At 45.8% G+C, this 13975-nt stretch overlaps 1 protein-coding gene across 1 annotated transcript in view; it reads left to right on the forward strand.

Moving 5' to 3' along the window:
• The first annotated feature begins 5003 nt into the window (after positions 1-5003).
• The window catches only part of Xylt1 (xylosyltransferase I), a 255186-nt gene continuing 246214 nt past the window's right edge, over positions 5004-13975 (forward strand). Inside the window, exon 1 of the mRNA XM_013517878.1 lies at positions 5004-5556. Coding sequence (XP_013373332.1) covers positions 5431-5556 — 126 coding nt within the window. The 5' untranslated portion in view covers positions 5004-5430. The remainder of the gene's footprint in view (positions 5557-13975) is intronic.

Here is a 13975-nt window from a genome sequence, read left to right on the forward strand (position 1 = left end):
GGCATTTGCGTGCAGGTCTGTGTGTGGACATATGTTTTCATTTCTCTAAGGTGGACTCCTGGGAGTGGAATTGCTGGGTCATATGGAAAATTTGTATTTCACTTTTTAAAAAATTGCTAAACTGTTTTCCAAGGTGGCAGTATCATTCCTGCCAGCAGGGTATGAGTGAAACCATCCACGTTTGCTCTTACTGTATATGGGATGGGGAAGAGGTTTACTGGAGAATGCTGCGTGTGAAATCCAAAAATTGGCACCTGCCTGCGGGAAACAGGCCCTCACAGGGCTTTGGCAAGCAGCTGGAGGAACCTCAGCTCCAGTCCCACATAAGCTTCCCAGCCAGTGATGTCAGAGTTTCCAGATCCCAGAGGGATCCAGGGCCACTCCCCCATACCCCCACACTGGCAGAGCCCCTGAGATCCATCTCATTCCAAAGAGGAGTCACTGTTATATATAAAAAAAAAAAGCTCTGTGTCACATTCTTGCTAATTTAGCGACTTTATTGGACAGTGTGATTTACCATCCATGGCCTGCCTTCGAATGGATTCATTTACCTGCATTGATTGTTATATGTTGCTGTTAACTGCTGCCAGCAAATGCACACCAGTGCTTAAAAACTGTGTCACATCTTGCTTTCTGATAATGATAGTTAACTCCCTGCTTGATCACCAATGACATGGTAGTCCCCTTTTGAAGGTGGACTTAAATTGTGTAACTCTTTTCCTTGGCAATGAGAAAATAAATTACTTTTCTATACAGTGTTCTGCTAGGTGCTTCTTAAATTTTGGTTTCAGTAGATTTAGAAACTTCAGGTTTTCCTTTTTTTTTTTCCTTTCGAATGCTCTGTTTTGTTACTCAAAGTGAGGTCCTTAGGCATCCCCTGGAGCTTGGTAGCAATGCAAGGCCTCACTCTCAGGCCTCACCCAGACCTGCCAAACCAGAATGTGTATTTCACAAGATGCCTGGGGGTGTACATGCACAAGGAAACTTACAAACCTCTGCCCTAAATCAGAGGTCAACGGAATGAGTTCTGAAGGGCCACATCTAGCTAACTGCTTGTTTTCATAAAGCTTTATTGAAACACAGCTATGCCATTCATTTGCATATTTTTCTGTGCCTACTGGGCACTCTACAGGATGGAATAACTGTCCCAGAGACCTTAGGGCTTGCAGAGGCTAAAATGATTATTGCTAGATCTTTACAGATAAATATCTGCCTACTATTGCTCTGAAAATGATTTTATTTTTATTTATTTATGTATTTTTAAGTGATTAGAAACTGTCTTAGTTACTTTTCTCATTGCTGAGACAAAATACCCAATACTCACAAGTCAAGGGAGGAAAGGTTTATTGAGCTTACAGTTTTTAGAGGTTTCAGTTCATATCGGCTGGTTCAAGGCAGGGTGGATTGACATCACAGAGGAGAAACAGTTCATAGGGGGCAGAAGACAACAAAAGCAAGCAAGCAGGGGACCTTAGCAGCTTCTTTCTGCCCCTTTTATATTCTATCTAGTCTACTGGGATTAGGGTGGTACCAAACCGATCAGTAGATTGGTTTAGTAATCACACACCGTTAATCCCAGTATCACACACTCTGTATTTAGCCACCTTTGCAAAAGCCCCACCTATGACTGCCTGAGGCTTTGAGGGGAGGGGGTGGCATCTAAACATAAGCCATAACAGAAACTTTTCCTGTTTTCCATTTATTACATACTTTGGGCCATTCTGGTTTTAGTTCCCTGTGTCATTATTTCTTAACACAAGAAAACAACTATTTACACAGCTTTCACATCGTCTTAGGTATTCTAAGTAATACGGAGATATTTAATGTCTATGGGAGGATATGCATAGGTTGTAAGCAAATATTCCTCTTAAAGGACTAGAGCATTCATGGATTTGAGGGGCCCTGAGGAAGACTGAGAGACAACTGAATGTTGTCTTTCTTTATTTTCTTTCTTTCTTTCATCTGCATATCTCTGTCTATCTATCTATCTATCTATGTATCTATCTGATTTGTTATGGGAATTGGCTCATGTGTTTGGAGGCCAAGAAATCCCACTGTCTGCCACCTGCCAGCTAGAGACCCAGGAAAGCTGGTCATGACATTCAGTTCCAATCCAGAGGAGCGTAAGATGTTAAACCCAGTCTGAGGAATGGAGACTGTGAGATGGTGGATGCCCCAGCTCAATGGTGAGGCCAGAAAAGGGCACGTTCTTCCTTCCTCCTTTACATGTCCCCTTTGGGCCCTCAGGGCTTCAGCGATGCCCATCACACTGAGGGGGGCTATCTGCTTTACAGAGCCCACTGATTGAAATGCTAATCTCATCCAGAAACACCTGCAGAGGCACTCCCAGGAATGGTGCTAGCCTGGGCACCCCATGGCCCCATCAACAGCAGACCCCACTTTGGTTTTGCATGGAGCCCTGCAACTTAAGGCTGGCAACCCTAGAGGATGGTGATGGGGATGGAAAGCCCAGGCAGTGTTACCCTTCATGGAGGTGACATCCACACATGTGGCCTCAAGCCAGGCAGGCACTGAATTCTCCTGGGCCAGTGATTTTATGGCTTCCTCTTTGCTCATCACCAACCCAATAGGATTCTTGCCTGTCTTCTACTCACCTTGATTTGTCTGTGCCCAGGGAAGATAGACTACTTCTAATGATTTCTTGAATTAAGAGGTTAGAGACTTAAGTCTGCTTGTGCAGAGGGAGTTTCAAAGCGAATCTGTAGTTAGAGATGGTGTTTGGGCCTCGTGATTTCAGGTGCTGTGCAGTGCACTTTTCTCCCACAGAGCTCAGGTGAGAGGTGTCAACTTTTCTAAGAGGGATGTTCCCGGAAAAAATTGGGCTCCTGTCCCAGTTCAGGTTTGAGGTCCTCAGGACTTTGAAGCCATTGGGGTTTGTAGGCCACAGGTCACTCCTGGAAGGTTCCCGATTGTGCTGCTTCCCCTAGCTCCCTGCAGAGAGGAATTTCAGCCAGTGACCCTGCAGGTAGCTGATTGAGTCTGAAATGGCTGCCTCCCCACCCAGCAGGGACCAGAGTCAGGAACATTTGCTGTAATTTCTCCTCCCCTCTGGAAGACAGTTAATCAGGAAGCTTTTAGAAACAAAAAAATAAAAGGAAAGAAAGAAAAAAAGAGACCTAGTTTGGTGAAACCAGTGGAAAACTACCACCCTGAAAAGAGGTCCCTGAAGGCCCTGAATAGCAAAAGGATATCAGTGGGTGATTGGACTGGGGCTGCAGATCCCTCAGATGCTCAGGGGATTAATGACAACCAATAGTGTCAGCAGTTCAGGGGAGATCAAAGGACATTTGATGAACTAATTATGACTGTAAACAATGATGCAATGCTGATCAGAGCTGTGGTCGTTTCTTGAGCATCTTCTATGTGTTGGGTCTGGGGCCAAGTCATTCCATTTCAATTCTCACAGCAGTCCCAGCTTTCTGTTCAATAGATGGGGAGCCTGAGGCTCTCAAGCTTAACTCAGCCAGGAGCCCACAGTGACAGGGTCAGGCTTATGCTCTGCTGTACTCCCTAAGCTGTCTTCACCGTCCCCCTTGAAGACAGTGAGGCCCTCATATCATGATATGGGGAGTTACTATGGGTTGAAATTAACAAGGTTCTAGCAGATCTGAAGTGTAAGCAATTATTTTCCAAAGCATAGCGGTGATGATTTCAGGTGGTAGACAGGTGAATATTTTTAAAAAGTGTATTTATTATATTTCAAGGAAATAGATATGACTGGTTTATGAAACCTGTGATTTTAAAGAATTACCAGTTCCAAGCACGAATACAGGGAAAGAAACAGTGAGTCTTTTAAAATAAAAATAATAGTGTGGGGAAGACCTGTGTGCAGCCCTCTGGTTCAGTGATTCTAAAAGCACTTGTCTGAGTGACAGAGACAAGCTCAGATCCAGTGCTGAGGTCAGGGTGGAGCGTGTCAAAGCTAAGCTGGGGGTGCTGGCAAGGAGATGTTTTCTGGGTGTGTCTGTCACCTCTCTCCTTCTGTGGACATGATGTCACCACTTGTTGTCAAAACCAGACACTTCAGCTGACTTTCACGGTTACTCATCAGTTTAAGCAAAAAACCCATGGCCCGTGAGGTTCCATCATGTGTATCCTGCCTACCGTGGTGCCTTGTTTTATACCTTTTGCCTCCAAATTATACCCAAACCAAATTGGCCTTCTCTTTGCCTTTAGAATACTCTGAGCCTAACCCTGCCTCAGGGCCTTTATACTTCAGTTCTTCCATCTGGAACTCTTTTCCCCAGATATCTGCTTGGGTAACACCTCCCTAACATTCTGGTACTCACTTAAATATCATTTCTGAGGTGACTTACCATGTACACCCTAAAGTCCTCCCACTGTTGATGCCAGGGATCTGCAAATGTTTTCTGTGAAGGGCAGGTCGTACCTACCATAGGCATCCAGGCTGTGGGTTCTGCTGCAGCCCTTCAGCTTTGCTGATGTTACTCAAAGGTAGCCAAAAACAATATGGAAGTAAGTGTATGTGGCTGCTTTTCATAAAACTTTATTTACAAAAAAGCAGGTGGCAGGCTGAAATTTTAGCCCATTGGCTATTGTTCGCCAGTTCTTGCTCTGTGCTATTGTCTTGTTTTATTGTTGTCATAACATTTATCACTATCTCCAGTGGTAGTTTGTACATAAACTTTGTCTCCTATGAGATGTGATCAAAATATATGTTGAATGTCTATATTTTAAAAAATTACCACAGTCAAAGGCCCATTGCCGATAACCCCCCTCAGAACACTCCCCTTCACTTCAAACACACTTAGCCCCTTATTCTTGCCACCTTTTGAAGCAGTTCTAGAATAAAGTTGGGGTAAGTGTGTTCAAAGCTGGGGGGTGTTTGAGGAGAGGGATGGCAATGTCTTTTACCATAATAACTTTTTGAAAAACGTAAACATTTGACAGTTTTCTAGTCACACTGCAGTCTAGAACAGAAATGCGACAAGGGCAGGGTTTGCCTTTCCTTCCTGCTCAGTGGGGCCTCCCCTGTGCATGAGTGGCGCTCATGCAGCTCCTGCGCTCGCTGTCCCTGGCCCCACGTGGGTCGTTGGGAACGGAGCTCACAGCCAGGTGCCCACACAGATGTGGAGGCAGGCAGTGGGGCAGTATGATGTGCCAAGCGGGGTAGGAAGTAGCCCAGCATAGCCGAGGAGGCTTCTTGGAGGGAGCGGCGTCTGACCTGCGTCTGAGGGCCCGTTTAGGTCCTGTGGGTAAAGAAGGGGCAAGAAGGGCCTTGTGGATCACTGTGGGTGAAGGCATGGAAGCAGCAACTCCCGGGGCTGTGCGCTGTGGAAAGAAAAGCAGCTGACGTAGAGGGAGCAGTGAGCTCGGCAGGCTGACAGGAAGGGCATCTGGGTAAGTTTGGGGCCGCTGTTGGATGAGTTTTCTGTGAACAAATAACTAATGGCCTTTCTGAAACACGGGCTGGGACCCTGCATTCAAATGTGGACTTTGCTTCCTGAGAACGGAACTGTTAAACATGTTGCTACTTGGAAGAGCAAGCAAGAATTATTTGTCCATGGACCTAAGGTGAGTACTCCAGCTCTGCCAATTTAGCCTCAGCTGCCTGGAGTCGGCCAGCATGTGGGGGGAGCTACATGGTGTCCTCCTTAATTGATGAGTCCAAGAAAAATGTGTCTTGACTCTTTAAATATATATAGATGACGCTAATGAGCATCGCTCTTTGGCTTCCACCCTGCTGTGCATCTAAATCTCATCAGGTGTCTGTGGGCAGCTAAACACGCAGCGATGGGGCAGCATGTGGCTGGGGAAGGTTTGGGACTCGCAAGCCCCGAATAAAATTTTACTGAGGACGGCCAGCCCTGCTGTTTACGAGGTGCTTAAAGGGAAATCATGACCTGCAAAGCTGCAGACTGTTCTTCCTCACTCTAGCGAGAGAAAATGTCCTCGGGACTGCAGAGACATTGCCTACAACTTCAGCACCTTGGCCAAACTCTAAGGAGGTGGGTCAAGTTCAAGGGTGGAGACCAGTGCTGCAGGAGAAAGGAACACTTGTGTAACACCTGGTGTGTGCTTGGTGGTGAAGGTGTCCATTCCTTCTGTGTGGGTGAGGGATACAGGGTGGCCATGTTTCTATAGCATGTGCTGAACCATTTCCCAGTAATGGTAATTTAATATATTTCTTTACATCTTCTTAATTTTTATTTAGCCTGAAGTTAAATTATAATACCTATAAAATCATAGCATTAAGAGAGCCTATTTTCTTCTACTCTGCTTCAGCATAAATCTGTAACTTCTGACCCCTTTTTTGTCAGTACTGGGGATTGAACATGGAGATATGATAACACTAAGTTACATTTCCAGCCATTTTTAAAACTTTGAGGTAGAGTCTTGGTAAATTGCTAAATTGCCCAGGTTGGTCTTGAACTTTGGATGCTCCTGCCTGGGCCTTCCAGCATGCTGGGATTATAAGTGTGCACCACTACACCTGGCCTATTGACCCTTTTTAGTACAGGTTTGTCCAGAAGCCATGTAGAATAACTTAAAGTGCCATCATCTGGAGCCTCCTTGACCTTGTCTTGTTCAGTCCTTCATGGTTTGCTGGAAGATGTTATTGCTTCTCTTTAATAGGTAAGGAAACAGAGGCCCAGAGAAGTTAAGCTCTTTGCTCAAAGTCACACACAGCTGGAAAGTGGCAGCATCTGGAGTTGAGCACAGCTCTTTTCTGGCTGTGAAGCTCTAGCTATGTGTATCAACTTTTCAGAGGAAGACAAGGAAGAAGATGTCCATGTGTCCCTTGGGCTGGTTGGACAGACTCAAAACTCTTTAGGACAAGCCCAGATGTGAAGGCTGTGGCCAGTCCCACTTACAGTTCTTTCTCAGGAGAGAGAAGCAACTTTTGCCAGTGTCATCCAGGTTCCTGTGGATTTTGCTAAAGGCCTTGAGTATACTGTGAGCTTTGTTCTGACATGGGCTGGCGAATCTTTAGTCACCCCATAAAATACCAGTCATCGCCCAGGTAGGGTTGGGGAGGACAGCACACAGGACTATTCTCACAGAGCCACTGTCCAGCCCTAGGCTGGCTGGGTTCATCCTTTATATTAGAGGCTTATTAGTATTCAGCCCTCATAGAAGTTCCTTGGAAGAAAAACCCATCATAATGGATTCCAAATGAGCACAGCTGCCAGCCGTCCTTGCGAGGTAACGGAGCAGACCCAGCTGACGGGTGCAGCAATGGCCCAGTGCTAAGCAGGACTTGGGCTCAGGGCAGGCTCCTCTGTTACTGGGCTTTCCTGGCCAGGCCTGCAGAGAGAAGCAGGCCTCTGGGCGGGAAAAGCAGCAACCCCAATGTGGGGGTTGCAGCAGGACACAAGGGAAGAAGGGATCAGGTAAAGCTGGCAAACCCAGCGAGGTCGCAGGGATGAAATCACATTTTCCACCAAACTCTAAGTCACCAGAAGTGAAGCTCCAAGATCTGGGCCTCTATCATTGTGTGTCTGGGGCCTTCTCAGAGCGGAACAGAGGCCTCCTCCTAGTGTCCTGCTGAGCAAATGCAGTCCTTCTGGTGTGGATGGGGCGAGCAGAGTGCAGGCTGGAGTTCAGACTCCACCTGCCACTTTGCATTGCGCAGACTGTGCTGCTGTTCACGGCAGCCCTGTGTTAGGTTTCTGTTGCTGTGATGAGATGCCTGAGAGTCACAACTAAAAGGAGGAAAGGCTTATTTTGGCTCATAATTTCAGATTTTAGTGTATGGTCAGCCACTTCCATTGCTTTAGGTGTGTGGTAAGGGAGATGGGCATGGTGGATGGAAGCTGCTCACTTCGTGTCAGCAGGAAGCAGGTGGGAAAGAGAGAGAAGCGGGCTGGAGACACCATATAAGCCCCAAGACCATGGATCCATGATCTACACCCTTCAGTGGGGCCCCGTCTCCTCAGAACCCATTTAACTCTGGGCTTGCCAGTGGGTTAAGCCATTGGTGATGTTAGCACCCTTGTGATCCAGTCGCTTCCCCAAAGCCTATCAGTAACCAAAGCCTTCAACAAAGCAAGCCTTTTAGGGGAGATATTTTAGATCCTAACCATAACAGGCCCCAAAGTATGATTTAGAAAACAGCATATGTGCACAGTTCTTTATTACTGTATAATAAACCATGTGAAAGCCTAGTGGTTTACAAGTATTACAAATTGAGAACTGCTTGTCTAAAGTGCGTAGGACCAGAAGTAGAGCCACTTCTGACAGGACCTCTCTGTATGTGTGTCCAGTGCCTTGCTTCTCACCCACCCCCACCTCTCTCCATGGAGCACGATGGGTTCCAGAACCTCACAGCTGATGAACTCAGAATAGTGACATTGCTTTTGTGACAGCTGGTCTCCAACCGGCTGTAAGGTAGGAGCTGTCAGAAACTTAAGGTCCACACTGAAGAGTAAGCACAGCTTCCTTCCTGTGATATTTGCTTAAGGCCATCCCAGGGCCCACTCATTATGTGAGGGGCTGGAAAAATCAGCCCCATCTCTGATGGGGTGGAAGGTGCCAAGTTCGTCTTGCAGAACAGCATTTGGGAGTGGAGATATAGTTGCAGTGTCCTTGGGAAAAGCCAGCCTGTCGTGCTTTAATTGGCAGAAAGTTTGCAGGAGTCTCACAGTGCTCTTCTACCCTGGAGTTCAAGCTCCCTGCTGTGGTCTGTGTGTGGTTTGAATGTGACTCCCAGGTTCATTATTCAGAGCTTGTTCCTCAATGTGATGATATTGGGAGGCAGTGGGCCTTTAAGAAGAAGAGCATAGTTGGTGGGGGTCACTAGGGCTGATTTCCTTGGAAAGGAGTAAAGTAGTTTTTCTGGGGCTGCTGATTAGTTCTTGTAAGTATGTTATTATAAAAGAACAGACTGATAAAGAAAGCATGAAGCTTTAGAACTGTGGACTAAAAAAACCCCTTTTATTCCTAAAGTAACCTGGCCTTGGATATTTTGTTATAGCAACGGAAAATTTACCAATACACTCTCATAAAAAATAATGAGAGACAAAACATATGTGCATTCTCTTAAAAGCAAAATATATGCCTAATTCTTAATGTCCCATGGAGTCCTAATTTTTGATCTAAAAGACTATGATAATAAGCTTGCAAAATGGAAATCCTCCCTCAGAGCAGCAGTTGTGGGAGCAGACAGGATGTCTGTGTGTTCAAAGGAGGAAAGGGTGCAAATGTAGCTGTCTTCTATTTAGTGTGGACCAAACACCAGGGCCTCTGGTTAAGACCCACTCACCCCACACCCTTGCATTAAATCTGAAATGTGTTTTATTAAGCCCATGAAGAAAGAGTCGGTTGTTTGAGTGGAGGCAAACTCAGACAGCAAATTGATGTGTTTGGTTGACATTTGCTTTTGAGCCAAGCCCTTGAGTTATTATTGGACACTAGGCTCCCTTTAAAAATATGTTGCAACAAATAACAAGCGTATACATTGACTGGAACATGTGCACTGTTAGCTAAAAAAATCAGAATAATTACTGGGCATTTTTTTGAAGATGCTAAACTTTGTAAAGAAAAATAGAAAGAGATGTTGCATATTAATTATAACAGGGGAGTGACCCAGTGCTCTTGGAGTGTTCCAGATGCAGGAGTGCTGGGTTTGCAGTCTGGTCTTTGCTGGGATGTGGGCAGCTCACCGATACCTACTCTTGGCTTCTTTTCCCCTTCACCCATAAAATGCAAACAGTTCTCTGTATTTTATCTAATCCTGAAATTATTCTAAGACTAAAACAGTGCAACACTGTTTGTTTTCTTCATTGCTTTGCAAGTTGAAAAATTCTTTACATATTGAGCCATTATTGCTAATACACATAGTAAATTTCTGTTTCTGAAGAATTGACATTAGCAATACCTTCTTGGCTAATTTAAAAATTAAATATACAGAGTTTATAATTATTTGAAATTACAAAGTTAAAAGAATTAACTAATAACTTTGGTATTACTTAGAGTTTGGGTATAAGCCATAATTTGGGCACTTGTGTCTAATGTATACATAAATTCAGCTATCTTGCCAGTCTTGGCTAACCAACATAGCACTTTCTAAAATTAAAGGTCTGATCCCACAAAGACAAAAGTATGCCCTTAGACAATATTTTATTGCTTTGGGTAAACTTCACCCACAGATTGAGCCCTATTGATGAATGAGCTCATAGTAATGAGTGGATTCCTCTCATCTAATGGACTATTTATCAACAATTTCTTGAGGGTGTAAAACACAAGAACAAACTGTCTTTCTTTTTCCCTCAGTACTGGGGAGCACACCCAGGACTCTGCTCTGAGCTACATCCTCCACCTCTTTTCTATTGTTTGTTTTGATAGAGGGTCTCTCTAAATTGCTAAGTGGTCCAGGCTGGGATTGAACTTGCAATCCTACTGCCTCAGGCTCCCAGAGTGCTGGTTTTACAGGCATGGACCCCAGCTTGAGCAAGCTGTCTTTTTAACTCAATGTTCTTTCCTCAGCGTAGACAGCTACCATTTTGTTGTGAGGCTCAGTTGGAGCATTCTACTTTTCTTTCCAAGCCTATAGCAAATATAATAGGCTCGAAATATAGTGGTATTTGCACTTTTCAGGGAGCATTAGGTTAGTAGTGTAAAAGGAAAATGAGTGGAATTTGGAGTTATATATAACCTAGTTCAAATCCAGCCTCTGCCTTTATATAGTTCACACATCAGACTCTTCATAGAGTTACACTTAATCATTTATTAAGCACCTTGTCATAGCTGCTGCCAGAGGTGTGTGTCCAAGCTGAACACTTGCTCATGTGCTCAGTACACTGGATCCTCCAGAGAGCTGATTGTCTGCTGCTGTGTAACAAAGAGCCCCAACATTAGTGGCTTATTATCACTCAAGATTTTATGTGCTGCCTGGGCTTGGCTGGGAAGTTTTCAGTCACATAAGGGCTGGACTGGTCATTGGAAGGTCTGACCACGGGTGGTTGCCAGGGGTATCTTTATGCTTGGCGATTGTCTAGGAGCCCATTTGAAACTCACTTGATCCCATGTGGCCTCTCCCATGTGGCCTGAGCTTCAGAAGCATGGAATCTGGATCCTGAGAGGCTCCCAAAAGTGTATATTCTAAGGGTTCCTGCAGAAGCTGCAAAGGCATTTTATAACCCAGGCCTAGAACTCCCAGATCACTTCCACCACATTCTGTAGGTCCAGCCTGATTTCAAGAGGAGGGGCTAAGACCATGCCTGTCCATGGGTGATGGGTGTGAAAGAATTTGAGGCCACCTTATATCTGGCATATATGCCTAGGTGGTGAGCCAGCTCACATGGCTGCTTTGTTAAACTGCATCTTCAACCAGTCCGAATGTAGAAAGATCTCTGAGACTAAGATAAGTTTGAACAGGGTGGTTTGGCCTAGGAAAAGTCCAGAGAAGGTTTCTGGCAGATGAATAGACTGAGATGTGGGGGCAGAATAGAGTTAGCCAGGTAAGAAAGGACAGAGTAATCCATGCACAAGAAACAACCTGCATCAATGCCCTAGGGTCAGATGCAAGAAGGCTGGTGTAGCTAGAGTCCAGAGAGTGTGGTAGGAAAAAGGCTTATTGGCTGGATGATAAAAGGTCACATTTTCTAAGCTTCAAACTTCAGTTTTCTGACATGTGAAATAGGGCAATATTTACTACCCAAGGCCTCGGTAAGGATAAAGTAAGAGAAAGTCTGGGAAAGTCTTGCAGAGTGATACTTTCTTTTCTCCTGGACACGACTCTTGGCATATGAGAGAAGCACACCTCTGGACCCTCCTTGGTCTCCCTTCTCTCTCTCACTTTGTCCCTTCTCTAGAATGAAAAACAGCTTCAGAGTTATAGGCTACCCACAGAGTCTTGCTTAAACTGTCAAGTGCAGTCTTGGGATTTTTGAAAAGTCTAAAATGAAACTCAAACATTGCCTGTTACTCTTTTGAAGTGACATCAGCCGCTATCTCTGTAGCAGAGGTGGACACTGTACAAAGGTTCAATTTCTTTGTTTATTAGCAAGGGCTCCACCTCCCTGCCTTTCCTGTGCTCTTAACACACGTGACTGTTCTCACTTCCTGTTTTAAGAGGTGTTTTATCTACTACAGCACAGGTGTGTACCAGGGGGAGGGGAAGAATTTCCTGGTGGGTGCAACCGCCGAGAGCTCTGTAAGTGTGCTGTGTTTTTCCACAGGACTTGGAACCTGGATTCCCATGTGCAGGAGTTGGAGGGCAAGGGCAGTTGACAGGTCCGCAGGGACTGCAACTCCTCTTCTTTCATTCTCGAAGCCAGCACCTGTCCCTGTATGCCAGGCTTTGCATAAGCCCTCGGAGCTGCTGGGGACTGGGATGTGGATGCTGGACTCCATGGTGTCCCCTCTTTTCTCAGGAGCTTCCTGGAGTTCTGTATCTCAGGTTCTGGGGATGCACAGATATTTAGGCAATCTAGCACTTTAATTTTTCCCAAGAAATTCTCCTAACAACCAGAGGTGGCCCCGTCTACCATCTGGGCATTGGAGAGGCTGGTCTGTACATCATGGCACAGGTGTCCACATGGGCCTGAAGTCACATAATGTGGAAGATTCTCTGTACCCCAGAAGAGGTGAGGATGGGTGCTTGGCTACAAGCATCTAGTGGGTACAGACCAGGACACCAGTAAACCTCTGGCAGGGAGACCCTAAATTGCAAAGAATGGTCCAAAATATCTTAGTGTCTGGCTCAGGAAACCTGCCCTGCTGTCACCATCACTCTCCTCTTGTCACCGCTTCTTGTCACTGTCACTCTTGTTCGCTTCTTGTCACTGTCACTCTTGTTCGCTGTAGTTCCTCCAAAATGCCACGCCCTGTTGAGCTCTAGCGCCTCACGCCCGTGGTTCGCTCTTTGATCCCTGGTCCTCAGGATTCATTTAGCATCTCTGCCCTCCCCACACATATTTTCCCCCTCCCCATGGAAACCTCTACTTTTCCTCCATCCTTCTTATCCTAGTTGGCAGCTCTCCGTCTGCCCCTAGTTACCCTCTCTCCACTGACCTGTAAGGCACATAAGGACTCACCTGCAGCTGTCTTGCTGTTGTTGTCTTCTCAGTTCCTAAGCCAGGGCCTGGCATGTGGAAGGCCTTCCATGTATGTTATTGAAGTGAGGGGACAAGAAATGGGGGCATTGATGAAGGGGCAGAGGGGAGTTTTGGAATCAGAAATCCTGGCTGCATGCACCTCCAGTTCTTAGCTTTGCAGTTTGAGAAATACCTACTCAACCTCTCTGAGCCTCAGTGTTCCTGGCTGGAAACTGGAGATGATGATCACTGTAATCCCAGGTGAGAGTGGTTTCCAGGTTGATACTAGGTGCTGTGTGTTGCACAGCAGTGGGTCAGTGGGTCCAATAAAGTAGATTTCCTCCTTTGTGGGTCTGATCTGTCCGGGGAAGGTGGGGTAAAGAATCCTAGCAGGTTCACAGACTCATATGCTTGAGTCCTCACATAGTCTTAATGTCACGGTAATGTCACATGGCAGTGCTGGGTGTTGAATGGTTAGCAGGGGACACGGTGAATAGCTGGTTGCAGAACTGGCCTTCAAACAAATGTAGGTCCTCTGGCTCCAAGGTCATAGCCAGGACTCCAGGCTGTCTTTCTAATATTTATTTCCTGTATCTTTGCAGCAATGCTCTTTCTCTTATTCTCATTACATATGGCAAGGTTCCCTGTAGGTGCCAAATGAAGTATGCTGGGGAGGGATGAAAGGCAGGGAACTTATAAAGACAGCTCCCTCAGCTCTGGCGCTGTCCTGCCTGCACCTGAATTCATACAGGTGGTTTTTGCTATGTTTTGTTTTGAGATGCTGGTATGGAACCCAGGGCCTTGCGTATGCCGGACAAACGCTGTACCGCTGAGCCACACCCCAGCCAACTTATGAAAGTGTTTGGGTGACAACACTGAGAGGCCAAAACATTAAACGAAAAGCTTAATATTACTCTGAGTTCCCCTGGAGATGAGGCAAACAAGCCAAGCAG

Source organism: Chinchilla lanigera, unplaced genomic scaffold, assembly GCF_000276665.1.
Source record: "Chinchilla lanigera isolate Chin_1 unplaced genomic scaffold, ChiLan1.0 scaffold00041, whole genome shotgun sequence".
Taxonomy (NCBI): domain Eukaryota; kingdom Metazoa; phylum Chordata; class Mammalia; order Rodentia; family Chinchillidae; genus Chinchilla; species Chinchilla lanigera.